At 33.4% G+C, this 15,011-nt stretch overlaps 2 protein-coding genes and 1 non-coding gene across 3 annotated transcripts; all 3 read right to left on the bottom strand.

Moving 5' to 3' along the window:
- Positions 1-393: 393 nt before the first annotated feature.
- On the bottom strand, positions 394-553 carry LOC112420594 (U1 spliceosomal RNA). Its single transcript, XR_003010767.1, has one exon. It is a non-coding gene; the product is annotated as a U1 spliceosomal RNA (small nuclear RNA).
- Positions 554-876: 323 nt separating this feature from the next.
- LOC11421727 (GDSL esterase/lipase At5g55050) lies at positions 877-4,126 on the bottom strand. The gene is made up of 5 exons (XM_013604357.3): positions 3,746-4,126; positions 2,950-3,092; positions 1,948-2,181; positions 1,429-1,675; positions 877-1,351 (listed from the first exon to the last, which is right to left on the bottom strand). Exons 1-5 carry the CDS (start codon positions 3,984-3,986, stop codon positions 1,050-1,052), a joined length of 1,167 nt encoding a protein of 388 aa, XP_013459811.1. The 5' UTR covers positions 3,987-4,126; the 3' UTR covers positions 877-1,049.
- Positions 4,127-5,164: 1,038 nt separating this feature from the next.
- LOC11424620 (probable tetraacyldisaccharide 4'-kinase, mitochondrial) lies at positions 5,165-9,390 on the bottom strand. Its single transcript, XM_003600088.4, has 7 exons — positions 9,038-9,390; positions 7,213-7,446; positions 6,459-6,608; positions 6,077-6,286; positions 5,799-5,858; positions 5,563-5,643; positions 5,165-5,454 (listed from the first exon to the last, which is right to left on the bottom strand). The coding sequence occupies exons 1-7, from the start codon at positions 9,341-9,343 to the stop codon at positions 5,293-5,295; spliced, it is 1,203 nt and encodes a 400-aa protein (XP_003600136.1). The 5' UTR covers positions 9,344-9,390; the 3' UTR covers positions 5,165-5,292.
- Between the last annotated feature and the right edge of the window lie 5,621 nt (positions 9,391-15,011).

Consider the following 15,011-nt stretch of genomic DNA (forward strand, 5'->3'; position numbering starts at 1 on the left):
TATTTTCTTGGAGTTGATTTTTGGAATTACGATTTATTTTATTATGGTGTTGAGACCTTAACTTATTTTATTTGGAGTTGATGAACTATTTTACTTATGATTTTTGTTTATGAAATAGTGAAAAGTTGAGCATGTGTAACACCTTTTTAATTAATTATATTTGTTATTTTATAATTAAAATTTGAGATCTTGTAGTGTTATAGGCCCCGTTTATAGCGGGACAAACAAACCCTCTATGCCAAGGAAGAGATTCCTAAGTGGCCTTCTATTTTGAAGAGTTAAGATTTCACAAGATCTTTCCATTCATGCAAGAGAATTTCCATTTGATTTTCAATATTAAAAAAAAAAAATCAATTATCAAAACAAAAAATAAAATAAAAATTGACTAAATAAGGAAGGGCTGCGCGAACGCAAGCCCCGCTGCAACAAATTATGATGTAGGCTCCACCACTTGGGTAGACCTTAGGCTAGCACCTTTCCTAAGTGCAATGGAGGTCACTTGCCTAGGCCATGAACATTCTTGATCACCCATTGACCCCATCCAGGTAAGTATGTTATTTAGTGCCACAGACTTTTCTTTTATATCTCATACTTCAAATTATTCATTCAAAACTTAACGATGTGGGACTAATGCAAATCTATACTAAAATTGTTTTGTAAACGTTCTTGCTAACAGCATTATAATGGCCTCAACATCACATTATGAATCTTTATTTTGGTAAACAATGCTCCACTTTACAATCAATTCTTCACTGGTTTGACTAATTTATCAAACACATGAAACATATGATCCTTTATTTATTTTCAACCAATAGTTAATGTTACTGATTATAGGGTGTCATGGCTCCAAATCATATTCATAAGAGATATAGAGAGTAACTGCAATACTCATAAAGCTTCATATTAAGAAACAAATTGAATTTGATTGAAAAAGATGATGAAAATGAATAAATGATCATATATTCATTTACAATCATCTGATTCTATATTTCTGTTGATTAACATATATCTTCTGCTACACTTTTCTCTTGGTAATTCTTATCCTTCTTCTAATTTGTTTTTGTTTGATAACAAGTAACCAACAAACTCAATAAAATGAAAAATGTAAAGGGACTAAGTGATTTGGCAATTGATACATGAAGTAGCTCTTTCATATTAACAGGAGATGTGTATTGTGACGGTCCATTATAAAGTCTATCGACAATTATGCGAGTTACTGCCTCAGTAGGATGGACTGAATCCCAAAAGATATGGTCTTGTCTATTGGTACAAATGTTTGCACTTGGTAGACATGGAACTTCAGCATTCAGTTCACCAATTCCACAACATGCAGCTTTCACATCTACAAATCCTGAAAAAATGGATATAAGAAGATAAGAATTTTTTTAAACATATGATATAAAGAGATACATGAGAATGTGATAATACCATGAGAAGTTGGATTCTGAATGAGGTCTTGGATGGCAGCATAAGTGTCGAAGTATGAGTAACTTAAGTTCTTGCTCTCTAATTGCCATTTCTTTAACATGGAGTGAAGGTTTTCATTATAATTAACAGACAATAAGTTGGCTTCTGAAAAGCATTCTGTTTTGTTCTTAAGCCTCAATGTAGGACAACATCCGATTGCAGCCACGCCAGCAATCTCGAATCTCCTTGCACCTTTTTTGTATAATCTCTGCCAAAAAGTTACCATAGCGAATTGAAAATGGATGCAAATAAAATCAAAATTTGATCCTTCTTAGCATAGTTCTAAATATGCGGACACAATATAAAGATTTTAGAGATTTCGGCTACAACATTGCAGCTCAATTACGGTAGCATTTACTTTCATTTTGCCGCAATATCAAAGTTTGCAGTGTTGATGCAATCACGACCGCAACCACAATTTAGAACCGTGCTCTTATACATATAGAACTATAGTAAATGTTATACTACCATTGTGCTTACCTGTAGTTGCACTTTTAGTGAAGAAGCCATGGATTTGACAAACTGTTGTGGGGTGTTTTTCTTTTGAAGATCCTTTGAATTGAAGTAATCAAAGATATCATTGTTGCCAATCACAACAAAGAAGATGGATTCTGAGAGGTGTTTCTGAAGTGTTGATACTTCTATTTGTTTTGTCGATTCTTCATACATTTGTGAATAGTAGTCCACTTGCTCTGTTAAATGTATTGATCGCATCTACAAAAAAATGTCACCAGTTGGGAGAAATTTTTCCATTCTTTAATCACTTTGAGTTTAAGGGATAACTACTATTACTGCATTTGGCTCTTTTTGCTTTGTATGATTGTATCTTTTATCTTTTTTTTGTCATGAACTTTCATTTTTGCCTCAAAAGTGGAGCTCGTGTATTTAGCCCTACTTCATTGTCCATAAGTAGAGCTGTCAATTTTGGTCAATTAAATGACCTAGTTCGATGGGGCGGTGTGTTTCACAGCCCATATATAATTGGGTCATTTTAACCCGCTGGGTTAATCTGAACGCAACTATTGTGCATTTTTTTGGAAAATTGAAATAATATCTTTGTTAAAAGCTCGGACATGACTCAGTCTAGGCCAATCTAGGTTGTTTTTTCAGTTTGGTCCACTTGACTGCGGCGGGTCAGCCTAAGGCCTCACTTTTTGGTGGGAACCACTTGTGTGACATTGTGGTGGGAATGTCAGATGACATTGCCCAACCAGAATGTGACACATAGTTTTTTTTTGGTTTCTTCTTTCTCTTTCACAAGACTTTTTTATTTTATTTTAAGATGAAAAAGCCACATGTTACATTGTAGTTGGGCAATGTCATGTGACATTCCCACCACAATGTCACTCACATGAGTGGTTCCCCTTTTTGGCCATGTTGAAATAGACCACAAAATTGCATTTTGGACCCCATGTTTATTTTACAAACACAAAAGCAAAGTTGGTGAAAGAAAAGAAAAGAAAGAATTAGAACTGCACTTACATAATTTGGATCTATGCCTTTAAATATTCCAGCACCACCAGAGGCAAAGTTAACACCACTCAAGAAGGATACATTCTTGTTTTTTACCTTAGAAGATGCTAGAGAGAGGTATGGTGGTGAAGTTGCAAGGCCTACTTTTTCAGCTGTAACAATCATTCATTTAATGCAAATATTACGAAAATATCACTTATATTATCATTATTAATATTTACTTCTGGTCCATGATGTACTGCACAATCTTTTCTAAAGTGTCACTCAATCTTTCCTTTCTCACATAACATAAAGCTAAAGCATATGTTTTACCAAAATGAACTTTTCTAAAGTGAGTGCACGCATGAGAACATATATGTCAGATTCCAATAGTGATGTCCACTTTCATGGTTTGTGGGAATCATCCAATAAACATGAGTTTTCTTCCATTGAGAAAAACATGGCAGAAAACAAGGTATATATATGCCAAAAGTGTTGCTAAATAAATTGTCCAAGGAAGATATTTAATAAAACAGTAAATTTTATCCAATTCTAACGAGTGGTTCAATTTCCCTAGCTTCCTAACTTAGCATTCAGTAGCAGCAAACAAAAATGTGAGAACATATGGAAACAACAACTTATGACATGTCCGTAAGTAATTTCGACTTGTATCGATAAGCTATCCAAGATAGTTTATGAAAACAGTTCGTTAAAGAACTAATTTACACACAAACACTTGTATGATAAGTGTTTATGCTTTAAGCAATTAATTAAGTTGTGTGTTGAATAAGAAAAGTGCTAACAATGATATTAAAGAAAGAGTTACCAATCAAATCAGCAGCATTCTTGCCATTGCAAAATCTCCCAGCAGGTTTCTTAGTTGGAAAATCAATACCATAGTAAGGAAAAATAGCTTTTGCAAAGGTATCATTCAAGTAATTATTGTTTCCAACATCAACAAGTGAGTCACCAAACACATAAACAGCAGGAACCTTTTGAGCTTCTAAGAATCCTAAACTTAAGATGAAGAAAGAGATAAAGAGAAATGAAGTTCTCAATCTCATCATACCTAAGTTGTCTGTTTTGTAATGAGTATACTATGATTTGATTTGTGTTTTTTTTTTTGTCTTTGTAGTGTGTAGTAGTGGTTGAAAAGAGTCGGTTAGAGATTTAATTGAATTTATGTGAAAGATAGGTGGGGAAAAGAATTTTGCTTGCTAAGTAGTTAAAGATAGTGGAGCCAAGGGTACTCTCTAGATATTATTATCAACCCACATGATTTATTGTGATGCTATATGTGTATACTGTCACTGTCAATAGAGAAAGCGGTTGAGAGATATGTGTGTGAGCCATGAAACACACTTGATTCAACAATGATTTAATGATTCGTAGACACCAATAATAATTTAAGTAATTAAAAAAGATGGTATGTAATCGTAAATTTGAGTGTCGAACATGCCTTCAAAATAAAGTATTGGTGCTACATAGGCTGTGAGTCAGTAAGTTAAGTTCAGATCTTGTTGATCAATGTAGTCAAGTTAACAGGAAGTAGACACATAATTATGTTGAGGCTAAAATATGTTTCTAGTCCCTACAAATATAGCGAGTTTGGGTTTTGATCTCACGTAAAATTGTAAGTATGAGTGTCAAACATTCGAACATGCTTTCAATTTAAAATATCGGTGCTACATAGGTTGCGAGTCGGTAAGCTAAGTTATGATCATGTTGATTGATGTAGTAAAGTTAAGGGGAAGTAGACACATAATTATGATGAAGTGCATTGTACATTTTTGGTTTAATTGAATGAATAGGAGAGGCAACGGTGGTGTAAAGCAATTTGAACACAAAAGCTTTGTAATTATTATGTGGCAAACGGTGTATAGATGTAAGCTTTGTAATTATTATGCACTTACCAACCCATTTGGCAAGTGCATTTAAAAGGGAAAAGATATTTCTTGTTGATTATTTATTTCTTTTGCCACGTGTCTGTTGTTCATTCACGTAAAGCAGAGGATATATTTGTGTATGTTGCACGGATAGGGAAATTAAATTGATTGAATTTGTATTGTTAAATTGAGTGGAGTATAAAAAAGTTGAGTTGATTTTATGTTGAAAAGCATAATTTGAAATGGGTATGTTCCGGAATATATAAAATCCATCTGACAAGGAGTTTCACTTGGAGCAACTTGATGTATGTTTGATTCACGGTTAATTTGACAAAATAACAGCAACACAGTAACATTAATTTTTAAGAAATTACGGTGGCACTGTGTTTTTATCGAAGATACGAAATGTAGTTTTTACTAAAATCACAATAGTACACCATAATTATGACAAACTCACCGTCGATTCAAACATTACAAGAAGTTAAGATTAATCTGCTGCAGAAAATTTTAATTTCAATTGGTCCTTTAGAAATTTCTTAAAGCTATCTTCATTGTTTCCTTTATATGGCAAAACCTTCAATGTGGAACACAGAACAAAGGTTTTAAATGGATAAAGTTGCTTAAGAATCTCAGGGTCCCTATCATAATCCTGCAAAGAGGAAAGATAAATTAAGCGGTTATGAATAGGGAAGATACATACTTATATATGGAAAATTTCGTTTATCAACAACACAAATGTGGAAGCAAGTCTAATTACCTTTTCAGTTATTACAACAGATGGTTTGGAACCAAACTTTCTCTCAAGTTCTTTAAGTTTGGCTCTGATCATACTAATGTCCTGGATTAATTGAATATACTATATTATCAGTTTAGTCAATGTAAAACTAAACCACATATTCAAAATTAATAAAAACACAAGGCACAAATATGCAGCACTCAATATGATCTTGGAATCGGTCAACAAATTATTTAGTTCAGGAAAGATAAATGTACCTTGGAATGGAATATGTGATGATCACTGAAATCTATTCGATCAACATAAAGCACTCCCATCTGCACTTTCGAGATGATACATATTAGAATCAAATAATTTCACTTCTATCAGTATCCTTCCAATTCAAAGAATTTTATGATTTAAAACAAAATGGTAGATAGTCTTTAACATGTGAAAATTAGATAGTCATTTAATATGTTTGTATTTAGAATGATATCCAATGATTATAAAAATATATAATCTATTTAGTTCATGGGAGGTGATTAGGAAGGAATACCTCTTGAATCCGCTTCACAAAAGGATCTGCAGAACCAATAGCAGAAACACATAAAATAGCAGCTTCGTGAAGAGCCGTCAATGGTATTTTAGAATTGATGTTTCCCAACTCAAATAAGTAAGTTGGATCCATTTTTGTGAAGAAAATAGGAACAGACTTTTTAATTTTCTGGACCATTGACTCAATATCCTCGACAACATGATCAGAAACCTGAGAATCTCCAAAATCACAATTTTCAAAATGATGTTATGTTTTATAAATTTGCATACAGGCATGCCACCTATATATAAGTAAATACTGACTGATGAAGAAAACTTGCCACAAAAAAAAAATTACAAATTGTTTTCTTTAAAGCGGAACAATGAATACCATATTAACATACCAAGTCGGCATGATGGATTACAACTACATCTGCTCGTCTGAGTGCAGTCAAAGGCTCTCTTAAAGGTCCAAGTGGCAGTAGTTTACCGTTACCCCAAAGAGTTAATCCGTTGACCATCACAATATCCAAATCTCGCCATAAACTCCAATGCTACCTTGCATATGAATGGTTTGATTTAGAGTACATGCCATGTCAAAGAATATTTAAAAAAAAAAAAACTAGATTCCATGCACTTAAGTCACCAGTAGTAGCTCTAACAAAATGATAATGAACATAACTAATTGACCAATGATCATATCAAAATCGTAGGCACTAGCTGTTTTCCAAGATCGTAACTGTTGGATATGGTTCATGGTTTACTAATGAAGACATAAAGTGGGCAGGCCACTAGAGTGAGGCGATATTGTTGGGCTGCAATTGGAGGGGTGTGGGGAGTGAATCCCCCCGTGCTACAATTCAGGGGTGACGTTGTAAATTGGATCGTACTATTTAAATACAAGTTGTACTCTATAAATTCAAAAATCTCAGTGATAAAAGAAAGATACTGCAGGTGTTCTGCAGTCGGAAATGTAGGCACAATTATCCGAACTCCATGATCAAATATCATGTGTTCTTTGTTTGCTTATTTTATTTTCGTATCTGTTTTCTCTTAAACTGAGGTTGCTGTTCTAACAGTAACTAAAAAGTAAATCGTGAAACAGTACATTAATACAGGGAAAAACAAATAAGGATAGTGTGGGGGAGAGTTTGTTACCTGCATTGCATCATCAAGAACTACAACCCCAATTTTTTCTGAGTCAAGATAATTCTGGGCCTTCTGATCATGGTTTTGCTTCTCATACAATGAACTGTTGCGAATATCAATGTAGCCATATTTTTGGATCAAACTACTTGCAACAGCAGCTCGATTTGCGCCAACACCAAACTTAGTTGGTGTTCCAAGTAAATGCCTCTGAAGCATGTTAACTTCATCACCACCACCATAACCCTGCCAAAGGAGGATAGAAATGAATCAGGCTAAGCAACTTGCTGAGTAAAACGTTGAAAACATAAATTGAGTACTTCAGTTAGAATTTGACATGGAGGGTCAATATCTTCAATAACTTGGGGGCTGGGGCATTCAAAATCAAGAAAATGAACCATAACCAAAGGTTATATGCTACAGGTACCATCGACTAATTAGCCTTGATAGCATTCACTATTTAGACAATAATCATACCAAGTGATCATTTATACATTTGTAAGAACAACTAACAATATATTCAAATCAATGAACTGTTTATCACTTAGCAAGCAATTCATTTCAGATTTTCCACCCTTAAGTATTAGCATTTTTGTATAACCCTATCCCCGAAAACTGCAATAAAACAAAAAAGAGTACAAGCATATCTTAACAGTAAGTTTGGTACCTTTTGATTGAGCAAGAGACTCTCTCCATTTCTTAAAAGAAAGGGACATCTCCATTATTATGATTTTAGTGTATAAAGAAACAATTATATAAAAGTCCAATTATACAAAATACAGAAAAATGTTTATATACCCAAATTTTTAGTAATGGAGCTCACATTTTCTTTTGAAAAATGGAGAGGATCTGTACTCTTTTGGAAACATGTCTTTATATATTTTATACATCCCGAAACCATAGTAATGGATCTCTCCATTTCTTTTGAAAAATGGAAAGAACCTATACTCCTTCTGACCAACACTCACAAATAAAGGAACTTCACAGCATTTACCGCAACATCTGAATAACATTTTGACTTTGAGTATTAGTTTTCACCCTATGTTAACATATTTCAATTATGTCAAGAGCTTCTGATGTTATCATTTTACATTATTAAGTTTGTTAATAATTTTCTGATCATGTGGGAGGGGTAGCGGAGTGTAACCTACGATGTTTTTTCTCACTTTGACAATGTAACCACCGTCTGGTATTTAGCTGGCTTTGAAGTTCAACGAAAGACACATTGCCATTTGCAAAATGAATCTAGTTCTAGTTTATTACACTAAACATAGTTTCTTCAATCAAGCACTCATTTTCCACCAGAACACATTCACCTCATTCACTCGTTGAATTCTCTGCTACCAAGTATTAGATTTCTCAGTTTCTCTCTTAAAATTGAAATTTCCGTCTCAGGAAAACAAATATGCTTCTAGGTTCTCTTTCGATAAACATCTAACATTTCCAGTTTTTAGCATAAGCCCTTATCATATATAAATACTTATCATAAGCTATTTACATGCCAAGAGATAAATCAAAGTCAAACTGTTTTCGTATAAGCTATAAGTTGTTTTAATATTTAATATAAGTCATCCTAGAAAACATATGATATAAGCTATAAATGGTTATGATATTAGATAAGCTTTTAAATAAACCAATCCAAACATAACAAGTAAATTAAATATTTCACATGTACATTTTCCATCTTACATTATTTCATTTGGACACGTCAATTAATGAATATGAAAACATATAAATTGTTATATTTATTAGTTGACGCGACAACACATCTTACACGGCAGAATATACTAATTAAACACTAAAACAAAAATTATAAACAAAATGTAACAAAAATTACCCTAGAAAGAAGAAGAGGTGAAATTCCGGAACAAGAAAAGTATCGAGCGATGAACTCAACCATGGGTGTTTTACCATTACCACCCCATGTCAAATTTCCAACACTGATAACAGGAACTGGTAAACGGTGGATTTGAAAATGGAAGAAGATGTTGTGTTTGTAAAGATAGTAACGAAGTGAGAGAGCAAGTTTGTAGAAAGATGAAGAAATTGAAAGAAAAGGGAGAAGAGAGATGTGAAGTGGTGAGAGTTTAGTGGGATTGTTGGTGTATGCTATTTCGTTTACTAGTTTTCTTAATCTCTCCATTGATTATACCATTTTTTTTGGTTTGTAACAGAGAACTCCTTGTTGTATGTTTGTTTCGTTAAAAAACATTAATGAGTTGGAAAGAAAAAAAAAAAGTTAAAATATGGTTTTAGTCCCTGCAAATATACGTCATTTTGATTTTAGTCCTGTAAAAAAAATTGTTTTTGGTCCCTACAAAATTTAAAAAAAAAATATTGAAAATTGAAAAAAAAAAAAAAAATTGTTGTAGAAGATGGTGGATTCTAGGGTGAGGGTTCAATTAAGTCCCTCACCGGTGTACCATTAAATTTCACCATCAAATTAAATTTCCCTACATAACCTTTGGTAGGCATTACCGCAACATATCTAACCACTCCTCTTTAATTCACTTTCTTTCTACTCGCAACTTCGGCATCTTCCGACGAACAATCTCTCCGTCTCCATCTATCTTGAAAATTTTTTATCTAGGTCATATGCAGACATTTTTTTTCTTCAAAAATTAAATCTTGATTTTAGAAAGAAGTGAGAAATGGAGTGTAATACAGGAGGGGAAAAAAGATTAAAATTAAATACTAATATGAAATCTAACACTTTACACACTTGTATTTGTCTCTGAAACATTAACTCAGTTACATATTATATGGCCATCTTGATTATCATTATGTTGTAGTTATACGTGTACATAATTTCAATTCAATTGTGATATTCGTAACAATGAATTTGGATTAATCACAAAAAAACAAGACACTTGGTTGGGAGTGAGATTAGAGATCTTGTGAAATTTCACCATTGAAGTAGTGTATAAGAGGAAGCAGTTACACAAATGGGAGATTCAGGGGAAGATTTGTGTGTGGAAATCTATAAATATTCTTTTCTTTATTTTTGACACATCTAGATCGTGTATTAAATTTAATGGTTTAATTTAATGGTACACCGGTGAGGGACTTACTTGAACCCTCACCCTAGAATCCACCGTAGAAGATAAGTCAAAGGAAAAGAAAGATATTTTTTTTACAGAAATAATAACTGAACACAAAACATTAGACACATATACGACACCATAAGTATTTACTGTTGCTTAATAAAGTACTATTTTTCTCTTTTTTTTTTCTTCTTCTTTTCTTCTCTCTGCCGGTAACCACGTCTCCTTCCTTCCTCTACCAAGTATACAAAGGTTTTCTTTCTCCAAAGCTCTAACAGCAACACCACCACAACCGTCGCCGACGACGATGGCTCAATTGAGATGTTCCGGCGATGACGTACCTCACTGTGGTGATTGGATTCCGGTCTCTCACTTCGTTCGTCTCAGATCCGCTCCGTCAGTTATATCTCCGGCGTCTTCACCGGCGTGGTTGTCGTTATCTGATCGGATCGTCGCCAATGTGAGGGAAAAGACGATGTCACCGGCGACGTGAGGGAGAGCTGACCTGAATAGATTGATGGTGTGAGGACGGCGGTGGTTTTGACAGACAAGGACGGTGTTGGTGGTGGCTGTGGTGGTGGTGAAAATGTTGTTGCTGGGAGAGAAGAAGTTAACAGGAAGAGGAGAAATGGAAAGGCATGGAAAACGAGAATAGGGGAGTGGAGTTACCAAACTATCCCTCTAGTTCACACCAAAATTATTGTTTTGTCCATGGTGTTGTATTTGTGTCCAAAATTGTGTGTCTACTTATCATTTCTCTTTTTTTTAACCTTGAGCTTCTAGATAAAAGAGCGTTGTTAATATGAAGTTTGATCGTGATATAAGTATAGTCTGATTAAGAATTATTTCATTCAAAAATTGAACTGGTGTTCTTTTGAAAGATTCATCATTCCATGAATTTCATTGATCACTTAAGTTCAATTGTTTTGTTGAAAGTTTGATTTTTGATTGTATACAAAGAAGTAAATTTCTAGAATGACATAACTAAGATTACTCACATCTTTGCCACTATATTTGATGGTATAAATAGACTTGACTTAATATTTTATATTACTTCATACTTTTTAATTATTTAAACAACTTAACTATATTTTCTGAATATTTATACCAATCATCCAAAATTTTAAATAGGGTCCCGCTAATCTTATAGTATACTTTAAATTTATAGGGTCCATTATTTTCTTTATCATTTTAATTCAAAAAGTATTGTTAAAGGAAAAAAGAGGCACCCAAAAAAAAAAGAAAAAACAATTAGCAAGGTCTATTTTGACAAGCGTCCCTCACACATTCAAATGTCACCCTGATATTTATGCTCTAAGTATATGCAGAGAGGTACCGCCCCACATGGAATAATCATGATATAGTCTTCAAGAAACTTGATTGAGTTTTGTGTAATGTGTAAAATATCATGATGGATTCGTTAAAGCTCTTATGTGGGTGCAATCTGATCATCATCCTATCATGACATTATTCAAATGGGGGCCTATAGTGGTTGTAATCGAACGTTCAGGTTTGAAGTTGCTTGGATAATATCTCATGCTGATTTTGATAGATTAATTGCAAATAATTGGATTGGTATTTCTAATTTGATGATCATGTTTTCTAATCTTACCAATCAATTAAAAGATTGGTATAATACTTTTGGTAATATCTTCAAGACGAAAAAAGTTATTAGGATTGAATGACATTTAAGTTTGTCCACATTATGTTTATAACCGTTAGTTTTGAATTTAGAAATAAGAAAATACTACCAAAGGAATTATCGGGTTGAGTCACGACCAGGTCGTTCTCTTTAAGACGTTTCGCAGCACTACCCTAGTTGTGCAAGGTAGACTAACAACCACGCCGTCTCCAGGATAAAACAGCTCAGATCATTGTTACGATTATACACTGCACAGTATACAATCGCTCGAGATATACACCTCTAAATATAGTCTAATCGTTCGATTAAAACTATTGAATACGGTACGTAGCCACTCCATTCGAAACCGAAAAGGACAGAAAGGAGTAGAAGCAGAAGAATGACTCGTTAACACAAGTCGAAGGGAGAAGAGAGGAATCGCACAGGAATCATCAACTGCGAAATTTGGTGTGAAGAATGAGGGGGGCGAGCTCTCCTTTTATAGGAAGAGTTCGTAACAAAAAACGAGAGACTTGGGGATTAAGGGCTTAATCCTCAAGTAAACACGTTTTGTTTCGTAATTGGATATATCCGGAAACTTCTGGATACTTGTTTTGGATCGGGTCGGATCGTAACAATTTTATTTGTTACGCGTAGCGCTTTCGGATAATGATTAGATTAATTAAATAATTAATTTAACATTTTCAAGTGACAAAAAAATATATATTATTTTCCACCCACGACTGGACGGCGGCGTCGTCATCGCGGGTGTGATATATATGTTTTTGTAAGCGTTCACCCGTGCAAAAGAGTGGGTACCCCAAGGGACACATCTTGGAAGTCACTCTACCTTTATATAAACACTTTTTAGTTGATGTGGTTTACCAATGTGGGACATTTTTAAGTCACACACTCACACTAGTTCTTACATTGTGTTTTTCTTATCCAATTTTAATTTAACTAGTGTTCCATTCCAACAATAACAATTTCTTGGATGGAAAAAGATCTTCAAGATCAATGGACCATTTACTTTATATTAAGAAGAGTGCTTATATTAGAAGTTGTGTAGCCAATGAATTGTTGATCGTGACCGAAATACCAATTAGTATCATTCCAAGATCATAATCAAGAAAAGGAAGAACAAAATCTTGTCTCAGAGATAATACTGGTAATTGGATTGATGAACAAGAGGCTTTGAAAAACTTGGTGAGGTGGTTTTCTTTAGATAATTTTTTAGAAGATAATATGATTTGTGAGTTGGTGGTGTCTTCGAATATTTACCCTAACAATATTAAGAATATGATTGGTTGATCGTAAGCATTAGTTTTATGGAGTGTAAAAAGCCCTTTTTTGGTATGGGGGTACTCATAAATCGTCCAAAGAAGATTCTTTGTTTCACTATGTTAATCAGGTTTGGGTAAATCCCTCCCTTATACATGTTATTAATAATACTCTTTTTGTGATGATTCTAAGATTTATAAGTAAGAGTTTGTTTTTCAAGGCATATATCTTTGTCTAATATTGTTTGTAATTTTCTTTTCTTTCTAAAGAGGGATTATGAACATGAATAAGCCTTATTCAAATTATATTATCTCCCCATATCAATCGAGTTTTATCCTAGGGTGTAACATTCATCATAACATTATTGCGGCTGAGGCGATGGTTCAATCTATGTCCAAAAAATAGCATAACAACTACATCACATCCCTTACCTGCAAATCATGTGGATTTGAGATAAATTATATTCTTTCGCTCGTACCAGAGGATAAGACAAGGGAAACTCATGTTTGCTTATTTATTTTTAATTACTCATTTGTATGGAAATACTTTCTCATAATACAACATATATCAAATTGAAGAAATAATTAAAAACTATGTGTGCCGGCAGTTATGGACCCCCAATCTTAGCTTCTTTTTTCTTATGATCTTCTTTTTGCAGAGACCTCGATTTAGCAGTCTCATTGTATTATAGATTGTAATGATTTTTTCGTCAAACGTCTGGTCAAAAGAGGAGAAAATCCAAATATAGAAAACCCAAATATTTTTCTCAAGAATGTTGATAATCAATCGACTTTGAAAGGATATCATTCAGCACACTGATTTCTAGTTATTTGGAAAGACATAAAGGAAAAGCATGGTTGTTTCAGTATGTGTTTAATTTGGTAACCCGTTTTCAGCTTCAAAACGTGGTTTTTTTTTTTTGCCAGACTGCGTTTCTGCATTTTCCATGTTGTTTGGATGAATGAAAAAGTCGGTTTATAAAACGTGATTTTGGTTCAAAAAGCCAGTTTTCCTGAAGCTAAGATTTGTAGCTTCTGCGGCTAAGAAAACGTGGTTTCAACCTTTAATTTTTCAAGTGACCAATTTACCCATACCTTCTTCTTCAATTTTCTTCATATCTCCTAATTTTGTACAGATTTGCAGATGAAACAAAGAAAAGAGGAGAAAACATAATATAAATTAAAACAAAGAAAATGAATTGAAAGACTGAGAATCAAAACACTGCGCATATCTGTTCTTAATCGGTGCCTCAATGGAGTAATCTTCTCGTGGGAGTGGTGTTTCTCTTGCTTAGAGACTGTACGTGGATACAGATAAGGATGATGGGTTAAAGGATAAGGTCTTGTGTATTTTTTAAGCCATGATTTATTTATTACGGTGCACTGTTTGTTTATAATGGTTTTTTTTTTTTTTTACATCTTTTGAAGCTTATATTGTATTAAAAAAATTATCCAATTGAACAAAAAAAACTACTCTTATAAATTGATATTATTTTTAAGTGAATTTTTTAAGCAATAAAATCCATTTAACAAGTTGGAAATAATCATCTAATGAGAATGAGAAATTTACTTTTAAATACAATTAAAAGGATAGTTTAGTCATTACACATTCAAAATCAATTTTGATTCAAACTATCCAAACAACATCAACTCATAAGAATCACTTTTGAATAAGTATATCCAAACAAAAATCAATTCAAATCCAACTCACTTTTAACCAAACACAATTCTCTCAAACTCATTCTATCAAAATCAATTCTCTCCACCGATATACCAAACACACACTCAATCATATTATTGGTATTATTATTAAAAATACGCACGGTTTGCTAAATAAAGCTTCACACTCACACCAATAATGATGAT

The sequence above is a fragment of the Medicago truncatula genome, chromosome 3 (assembly GCF_003473485.1).
Source record: "Medicago truncatula cultivar Jemalong A17 chromosome 3, MtrunA17r5.0-ANR, whole genome shotgun sequence".
Lineage (NCBI taxonomy): Eukaryota > Viridiplantae > Streptophyta > Magnoliopsida > Fabales > Fabaceae > Medicago > Medicago truncatula.

Bases quoted from the DNA above. Each gene is read 5' to 3' on its own strand.
- LOC11424620 (XM_003600088.4), bottom strand. From the start codon at position 9,343: ATGGAGAGATTAAGAAAACTAGTAAACGAAATAGCATACACCAACAAT. The intron at 7,447-9,037 runs GTAATTTTTGTT...CTCCTTTGGCAG, and splicing joins CACCTCTTCTTCTTTCTAGG to GGTTATGGTGGTGGTGATGA. The intron at 5,455-5,562 runs GTAATTAGACTT...TCCTCTTTGCAG, and splicing joins CTGTTGTAATAACTGAAAAG to GATTATGATAGGGACCCTGA.
- LOC11421727 (XM_013604357.3), bottom strand. From the start codon at position 3,986: ATGATGAGATTGAGAACTTCATTTCTCTTTATCTCTTTCTTCATCTTA. The intron at 2,182-2,949 runs GTAAGTGCAGTT...ATTTTTTTGTAG, and splicing joins AAGGCATAGATCCAAATTAT to ATGCGATCAATACATTTAAC. The intron at 1,352-1,428 runs GTATTATCACAT...CCATTTTTTCAG, and splicing joins TCAGAATCCAACTTCTCATG to GATTTGTAGATGTGAAAGCT.